We start from the raw sequence: 9,496 nt of genomic DNA on the forward strand, positions 1-9,496 counted from the left end.
TAATTTACTTTATTGGCTATTGGGCATGTGTTTCTTCAATTATTGGGTGTTTTTTTAAGTAACATCATAATAAATAAACAACACATATTATTTGTTTTTATTATATTATTATAATTTGAAATCGTTTATTTTGTTCAATCTAAAATCATCCACATACTTATCAATATTCACAAAATACACACACACACACACACACATATATATATATATAATCTAAGCATCTATGTTTAATCATTATCTTTCCTTAATAAGTGAAACATTTTAATTGGAATGGAGTAAATTGTGATTATTTTAATTTAAATATCATATTAAATAATCAGTTATTTTAAAAATAATAAATTTAATTATTTTATTAAAATTAATGATCTAGTTTACGAAAATTATATAAAGTACGATATAAAAAAATCTCACAATTTTAAATAAAATATGAAGAATTTGATACTTAACGTGAAATAGTAAACAAGGAATTAAAAAAATATAAATATTGCATATCAAGTTTGAGTCTTGTTAAGACATGAATATAAGACTTTAAATCAATTTAATTAAATAGATTAAATCTTTTTACCTTAGCCCGTTTATTCTGAACCAAGTTTGCGAAACGTGTCTAAAATACTAAGCACAAAAACTCTGACACAAGTCCATTAATTACTTGGCAGGCACATAGCAATCACGGACCATGGTCCCATTGATAATTATGATTGCATCATTCGCTTTCTTCACAATCCCGATTGATCACCATGAATGCGCTCCCATTGTTGGCCACGTGTTCGTCTTGGTTGCGGGACTCTCATAATCTCATTTCTGTTACATATACGTGGGCAGTGGCGGATCCAGCTATTTAACATTGGGGGTGCCGCTAAAATTTTTTTGACGTCCTAAATTTTTTTTTCACCCTAAAAATTTGGTAATTCACACAATATTTGCATCACAAAAAATATCTATAAAAGTTTATAAATATGTGCTGAAATTGATATATTATAAATGTAACATGTCGACACTACATCAAAAAGATAGAAATACAAAAAAGTGTCTAGAACTGCACTTTACGGTCTTTTAGAAGTACAAAATCATCAAGTATCGAATCTAAATCGAAACTCTCAGCAATTTCCCTTTCAATATAGAGAACTAAACTATTTGCAAGAAAATCATCCTCCATTTTGTTACGAAGTCGTGTTTTAACAATTTTCATTGCTGAAAATGCTCGTTCGGTAGTTGCTGTAGACACTAGAAGAGTCAAAACAAGACGAATCAATCTATCAATAAGATCATATGTCTTTGATTTTTTCGCCTTTGCCAATCCTTGGCATAATTCTGCAATGGAAGACAAATTTTGTAATGTCGGATCAGCAAGCTTATCAACTTCAAAATACCTCAACTGATATCTCAAATTAATTTTCTCCTGCTCAGAAAAATCAAGAGGATAATACTTCTCTGCAAGGATACATATATCGTCAATTTTAAAGGATTCATAAGCATCTTTTGGATTCAAAGCAGAGCTAAGTGTCAAAAGTTCCATCGCCTTTTCACCAAACCTACTATCAAGCTCTTGCAATTGAAAGTCGATAGTAGTATTGAATATGTCAAAATGATAATGATGCTCCAATGTAATGTGATTCTTTTGACTACGACCTCGACCTTCAATATAAGGAGCACTCAAATCTGGAATGCCAATTTCAGCTTTCTTGGAGAAAGAGACAATGTTCTCAAGCAAATTATCCCAACCATCATCTCTCAACTTTTGGATAAGTTTTTTTGCAATAGAAACTGAATTAATAGCATTCAAAATGTCTTGAGATTTTTGCTGCAAAACTTGACAAAGAACATCAGTAATGCCCATAATTTCCTTCATTAGATGTAAAATAAATATGAACTCGAAGGATGTAAGCATTTTATAAGCAGCCTTAGCATCTCCTCGTTGAGAGTAAGTACCTCCTTCTCTTTCAACATCTTCAAGCACTGTACAAGTAGCATCAAACATCCTTATTAGGCTACAAATAGAATTAAAATGCGAACCCCAACGAGAATCACCAGCTCGTTTCAAAGTGCCAATTTGATTAGCCCCTTTTCCAGTTTCAAGCTCACCAATAGCTTCCATATGTGCAATTTGTGTTGCATGAACAGCTTGTAGTTGATCATGACGTTTACATGAAGCACTGGCCACATTGATAACAAAGTTCAAATTTGTGAAGAACACATGAACAAGAGACACCTCTCTAGATGCAGCAACTAATGCTAATTGTAATCGATGAGCAAAACAATGAACATAGTATGCACAAGAACAATCTTTAAGAAATAATGCTTGCAATCCCTTCCATTCACCACGCATGTTACTAGCACCATCATATCCTTGTCCACGGATATTTTGAATATCAAGGCAATAACGAAAGAGAACATCAGATATTCCATTCTTTAGAGTCAATGCCGATGTATCTTTAACATGAACTATATCAAAGAAACGTTCTTGTATAAAACCATCTTTGTCAACAAATCTCAAAACAATTGCCATTTGTTCTCTCTTAGACTCATCACGTGCCTCATCAACAATGATGCAAAATTTAGAGTCTCCAATATCTTCACGAATTTTCTCTCGCACTTTACTTGCAATGACTTGCAAAATCTCCTTTTGAATTGTATGTGAAATATACTTCGCAGATTTTGGAGCATTTTCCAAAACAACACTTGCAACTTTATCATTATATGATGCCAAAAGTTTAATCAGCTCAAGAAAATTACCTCGATTTTTTGAATCAACAGTCTCATCATGACCTCTAGACGCACATCCTTGAAATGCAAGCCACCGAGTAACATCAATAGAAGTTTTCACACGTAGTCGATTATTTTGAATTTGTTCCATACTTTGTGCATTCAATACTTTATCGATATGTCGTGATTGATTTCGTAAATCCTCATAAGATTTCATAGCATTATTATGAGGTGAACAAGGATCCTCCCCAATATGAGTCAAAAAGGCACAATTTTTTCCTTCATGAACTTTTCTCCAATTTCTAAATCCCTTGATAGTAAATACATCCCATCCAGGACGTCCATCTCTTTTCATAGTAAAAAGATAACATGGTAGACAATATGCAGCATCCTTGGAACGAGAATACTCAAGCCAAGGAAATTGTGTGAACCAAGAGGCTTGAAAGCGACGAGGGGGATTTTCTGGTCCAGAAAGTGGATAATTTGCAAGAATAAATCGATTTGGACCATGTTTCAAATAAGCCCGTCTTATTTCATCACGTCGATTGACTGGATAGTCCCACATCGGAGGACGTAATCCTGGATCTCGCTCTATAGAAATAGAAGAAACATCAACTTCATTAACATTGAGTGTGGATGATTTAAAATAAATCTCTTGTGTTTCCGCAATTGGAGATTCAAAAGGATGTTCTTCATCTTCAACCCTTGGAGATTTAAGATGACGCTCATTGGGATTTGAAGTTTCGGCATTAGATTCCAACAATGTATTACTTTTCGAAATGTCAGCTTCTTTCCTTTTGAAGAATGAATCGATAGTTTTAAATTTTGACATGATTCATGAACCTAAAATTTTCAAGTTAAATCACAACCCCGTAAGAGACAATCAAAGTTTATAAACATTAAACAACAAAATAAGCAATCATACGGATATTAAAGTTTATTCAATCATTCAAATTAATAGTGAAATTAAATTAATGTTTAATCAAAGTTTATATGGATATAAGCAACAAAATAAACATTAAAGTTTAAAACTCACAAATTAAACAGAGGAAAAACAGAGGATGAATAAAAAATGTAGCACAAAAGTTTAGGGTTCAGGAAATTATTAGTGTTGTGACTCACCTGAGAAGATAAAGAGAGTGTCTTTGATTTCGATTTCCTAAGAACCCGCCGAACCCAAAAGGGCCAAATTAACTGAATTGTAGAAAACACCAAAGTATTTGAACTTTTCTCCCAAACCCTCTTCCTGTAAAATGAGCAAAATATAAATTTAAAACTAGAACATAAAACTACAAAAGCAATTGAGAAGCCAGGGAGGAGAAGACAAGGAGTTACCTGTGAATCTGACAATCTTTGATAGAAGGAACAGAGAACGAAGAGACTAGAGAGAATCTGAGAGACTGAGAGAGAGCGTCTTAGAGATTTTTTTTTTTTTAGGGGGGTGCTCCGCCACTAGCCATAATCACTCCAAGAAAAACAAGGGAAATTTGACCAACTACACATAACACATCATTGAGATATTACATCAAACATGTGATGTGTGTTAAGTTTGAGCAAGGCCAAAAAAGGAAACAAAGTCTTATATCCCTCACAATCAAAAGCTTAAACCATAATGACAATAAACAAGAGCAATTGAAGTCATGAATCAAGGTAAGTGGCTCAAGAATGTCACTTAGGCATTTTGTCAAATGTGGTGTGCACAAATATTTAGTCATGTGCAAAAAACTCATGGATAATGGAAAATCATACCTAAATACATCACAAACAATTTGTATAACACAACCACAACCAGAATCAAGCATAACAATTAACAATTAACAAGAAATGAGACAATAATAAATCAAGGGAATCATGTTCGGTTGCAGAGAATGAGAGAAACTTGAAGAAAGTGAAAGAAAATAAAAATGTTAAGCACCTAGGCAGTATTGGGTCCGCTTTAGATGCCTGAGGAGTTGAGAGAAGCGGGCTGCAATGGCCAGATCTGGAGAGAATGGAACTGGGGAGTCTTCTCCGTCTTGAAGCTGATCGTGGCAAACTAAGAACTAAAGTATGAGGAGAATCCTAAAAGTGAAATTAATAAAATTTTAAAGTCACCAGAGTGTATGGGTTCATCAAGAAAAATTTCATCCTGCGATGTCTGAAGGCGACACCGAAGCAGGTTGGTAAAATTTTCGTAAAATCTGTCTTGACTTCTGCCGGGAGGAAATGGAATGATAATGATAATATTGTTTTTTTTTTTTTTTTTTTTTTTGAGGGTGCCGTGGGTTATAAAAATAAAAAATTTTTTTTTTTTTAAATCCTTGGGGGTGCCGTGGCATCCCCAAGGAACACAGTGGATCCGCCACTGGATATATACTCTCACTTTCACATTCCTAAATATATAAACATGACAGTGAAAATTATTATTAAATTTTGAATAAATCAATATTGAATTTTAAATCTAACATGATTTTTTAAGTCACTTTACGGAGTGTGGTTCTCTCTCTCTCTAACCCCCTGCCCTCTTTGCTCGGGCCTCATCTCTAGCAGCCGCCGGAGGGGGAGAACCCTTTGTTCTCCCCCTCCGGCCCTCCTCCCCTCTCCCTCTTCTGCCTCCCCCCTCTCCTTCCATCTCCTTCTTTCGCTTAACGAGCTAGCTTATTTATGTGATGCCCCTAGTTCTTTGAGCGATTTTTTTTTTTTTCTTTTCCTTCCTCTCTGCCTCTTCCCCCTCCTTCGGTCCCTAGTTGTTTTTGTTTCTTTATGTATTTGATTTGTTGTTTTTCCTGCTTGTAGGTACACTTTGTGGGTGATGCTCTTGGGGTTTTACTAAAACTTCCCACTCCTTTTGAGTGCGCCGCCGATCTCCTTCGCATGCTCCGCCGCCCATCGTCCTTTGCTGGGCCTTTTTTCAGGCCCCCACCACGATGAGCTTCCAACGCCCCTCCCGTTTTCGGTTTCCAGCGAGCGTGCGATCGACTCTTCTTTCTGGCTACTATCATCCTCTTGCTTGTAATAATGCTCAGTCTTCTCTCTCTCTCTCTCGATTCGCCCACCTGATGCCATTCGAGTTTGTTGCTTCGGTCCAGATCTTTAGATTGTAGATGTGAATGTTATCCTGGCTTTCGGGTTTAGGAGGATGAGTTTTTGCTTGGCATTCTCTACTTTCGGTGCCGAGGAATAAAAGTTACTTATGCATTGGTTTGAGTCTGTTTTGCGCAGATATGTTGTTTAATTTGAAAATTAGTCATAAGTTAGCAGATTTTGTTTGAGTCTGAAATGTAATACGTCATCTTCGATACTTATAACCTCATAGTTTCGGCTATGGTTGCTCTAGAGCTTTTGTTCTGTGTTATTTGAGCTTTATACTCGTTTATCAATGAATAAAACTGAACTAATTTCTTTTTTTTTTTTAAAAAAGGAGTGTGCATTGCATAAAAAGTAGGAGTGTGTAACATTTTTCTAAATTTTTTGATATGGTATAAGGCGGAATTGGGTTGATTTTTTTTTTTTTGTTTGGTTTAATTCTTAATATGATGTGTTTAAAATATATGTAAATTGTAATTCTCACATGCATTTTTTTTCATGTTCTATTAAAAATGAACTTTAAAGACATGTCATCATGAATTTAAAAAATTTATCCTACTCAATTTAGAGAGAAAAAACTGTCCCCAATTAAAATACTTTGGAAATCCAATTGTTTATTTATCTTTTTTTTTCCTGGGCTCTACCTAATTTTAGAATTGTGTTGGCCCCAGCATACCTGGCTTTAGTGAAGTCGACCCCTTGGCAAGCAAATATCCCAGCATATGCCAACTTGCTATTAATAATATTAGAAACAACAATAGCAATACTCCAGATGATTTAACTAATCTTAGTAATTTTTGTTTTGTCCCTATTTAGATGTATTTTTTGAAAGAAAAAAAAAAACAATACTTATCCCCTAATCTACCACCTTATTTATAAGGCTCTTCTAATCTCTCAATTAGATTAATGTGCCCTAAATTCACGGCATACGCCCATGGGTTATCACACCAACAATATTATTGTGGATCACAAGATGACTCACCGTGGGGTTGTCATATTTTTTTTCTTCAAAAAGGTAGAAGTGTTTTTTTTTTTTTTTTTAACTAAACTAAAATAAAAAAAAATAAATAAAAAAATAGGATGAGTAAGCTAGATTTGTGATGGTTGTAATTGGTTGAGTAGAAATATTAATTATTAAGACATAAAAAAAAGGGAAAGGGTAGAGATTTAAGAGTGAAAGGTCCATTGAAGAGTGACCAAAAAGCGAAGCCCACCAAAACATAAAAACAAAAATAAATGCTCCTCTAGTGCCTCTCACTTCCCCCAAACCTAAAAGAGAATTAAATGCAGCAGCTGGACTACTCACCCACCCGCCCTTCCCAAAAAAAAATCTCCCCTCCCTAACCCTCCCCTCTCCCCCAACACACATGGCTAAATCTCCTCCACCTCCACCTCCACCTCTTCTTCTTCCACTCCTCTCCCAATGTCCACCCCGCCCCCGAGCACCCCCGCTTACCTCACCAACCTCGGCCTCGGCTACGCCATCGCCGTCGCCCTCGGGTTCCTCGTCCTCCTCTCCACCATCCTCCTCGCCTCTATCTCTGCTGCCGCTCACCGCTCCCAACGCCCATAACTACAACAACCACCACAACCACCGCGACAGCCACCACAACAACAACAACCCCAATGATGGCATCATCCTGCCCCGCATAATCTTCGTGGCCGAGGACGACGAGGACGAGGAGCAATTGCGTGACGAGAATGTCGTTGGGCTTGACCAGAGCGTCATCAACTCCTACCCCAAGTTCCCGTACTTTCGTGGGGATGGGAATATGGGTAGCAATAGCACGACGTGCTCGATCTGCTTGTGCGAGTACAAGGAGTCGGAGATGCTGAGGATGATGCCCGAGTGCCGGCACTACTTCCACTTGTGCTGCCTCGACGCCTGGCTGAAGCTGAACGGCTCGTGCCCGGTTTGCAGGAACTCGCCGCTGCCGACCCCGCTGTCCACGCCGCTCTCGGAGGTCGTTCCGCTCTCGCAGTACGCCGCGGATCGGAGGCGGAGGAGGTGATAAGATTTGTGGGTTTTTCTTTTTGGGTTTTTTTTTCTCCGTTTCTTCTTGGGTGGTGGTGGGTGGTTTGGGGTTTTGCCGTTTGATGTGTTTGTTTGGTTGCCCAGAAAAATGTATAAATATTTTTGGATAGATAGGTATTGGGGTTTCTGTTTTTTGCCGAATTATGGTTTGTGTTTGATGAAATTAGAGCAGAAAAAGTATCTTCATCTTATGAAACAGATGGGTGTTGGTCTTTCACATAATATTGAATTCTGGGATTGAATCATTTTTGCCAAATGCATGGGAATTGGGATGTACATATGCATCACCTTTTTTTTCTTATCCAATTTCAAAGAATTAACCTGCTTCATTCTCAGTATCTTCTAATTCTTTGCATTAGATTGCAATCCTTGAACGAAATTCTTTCACTTTGTGTATATTTGTAAATTTCTGTGTTTTTTTTTTTTTTCATCTCTTCTTCCAATTCTATCTTCTTTCAGTGTGATTTCTGATTACATGCACAAGTCAACACACTGGCATCTGACCCATTGCAATTCCAGTATTCCAATTCGTTTTTATTTTCTGTTGTTATTTGGAAATACTATTCCTTTTTTAAGTTCATTTACGTTGTATTTGCAACAGGATTTTGCTGTTTTCGCAGCAGAAAACGACTAATCTTTAATGTAACAGTTATATATAGAGGTGGATTAAGGGTAACAGTCCTTAATGTTAATGATGTATTTTGTTAAACTCTTTTATTTTATTTTATCAAATCAAAAACACAAAAATACTCCCAAACACTTTTCAAAAAACAAAAAAAACAATTTTACTTTATGTCACATCAAAATATTCTTTTAAATTCAAAACAAAAAAATACCTTCAGACTACAGTAACACTCAAAAGCATGCAAGAATAACATATATATATATATATATATATATATATATGTTTATGAGAATTATATTCTGACGGATTTCTGGTATGTTTTGTTGATTAATTTGTTTTAGGGGTGTTTTTTTTTTATTTGATTTAAAAAAATGTTTTTATGTGACATAAAAGTAGAAACTAATTTTATATTTTGAAAATGTTTTGTATTTTGCATTGTTGGTTAATATTTTTATATTAAAAACAGAAACAAAAAAGCAGAAAGCATAAATTTTAAGGAAGCCTTGAGGTTTTTTTTTTTTTTAAAGTATATATTCTTGAGTTTATGTTTGTCGGAATATAAAAATTTCTTGCAATTCAAGCACTGCCAGTAACATCCTTCTTCGACGTTGCCAGTAATTGCAAATTCAGTATTTCCGAAGCTTCACAGAAAACTAAGAGATAATTCATTTTATGGTGAAAACTTTGGTAAAATCTAATTATTATATAGCACAAATATTATTTTTTCATTTATATATATTTTTCAAATAAACTATTAAACCTGTGAAGCTACGTAAAATCTCGATGACCATTAAACGGCTCCTCTCCATTTCTATTCCAAGCATAGAAAAGCTGCGATTGCTTTAATGGTACTACCAGTCTACAATTGCCTGCGCAAACTAAATTATGATGAGGCCTCTAGATTTGTAGCAGTGCCTGAAGGCCCAGAAGTCTGCTAAAACAAGGTACTAATTAAGTAAGCCAATGTGCCTTGAAGGACTACAAACTTTTAGAATTGAAATTTGAAAGTAAATTAAAGTACTTCAAATAAACAACTGGAAAATTAATCCTCCCAAGTTGATCAGCAG

At 35.7% G+C, this 9,496-nt stretch overlaps 2 protein-coding genes across 2 annotated transcripts; one reads left to right on the top strand and one right to left on the bottom strand.

Annotated features, from left to right (window-relative positions):
* Positions 1–966: 966 nt before the first annotated feature.
* Positions 967–4,102, bottom strand: LOC132188565 (uncharacterized). The gene is made up of 3 exons (XM_059603058.1): positions 4,039–4,102; positions 3,826–3,949; positions 967–3,546 (listed from the first exon to the last, which is right to left on the bottom strand). Exon 3 carries the CDS (start codon positions 3,533–3,535, stop codon positions 1,031–1,033), a length of 2,505 nt encoding a protein of 834 aa, XP_059459041.1. The 5' UTR covers positions 3,536–3,546; positions 3,826–3,949; positions 4,039–4,102; the 3' UTR covers positions 967–1,030.
* A 2,987-nt stretch (positions 4,103–7,089) lies between these two features.
* LOC132187320 (RING-H2 finger protein ATL67) lies at positions 7,090–8,002 on the top strand. Its single transcript, XM_059601599.1, is given in 2 exon segments — positions 7,090–7,333; positions 7,335–8,002. Coding segments are annotated over 2 exon segments (588 nt in total). The 5' UTR covers positions 7,090–7,192; the 3' UTR covers positions 7,782–8,002.
* Positions 8,003–9,496: the final 1,494 nt, after the last annotated feature.

This window comes from Corylus avellana, chromosome ca7 (assembly GCF_901000735.1).
Source record: "Corylus avellana chromosome ca7, CavTom2PMs-1.0".
Classification (NCBI taxonomy): Eukaryota; Viridiplantae; Streptophyta; class Magnoliopsida; order Fagales; family Betulaceae; genus Corylus; species Corylus avellana.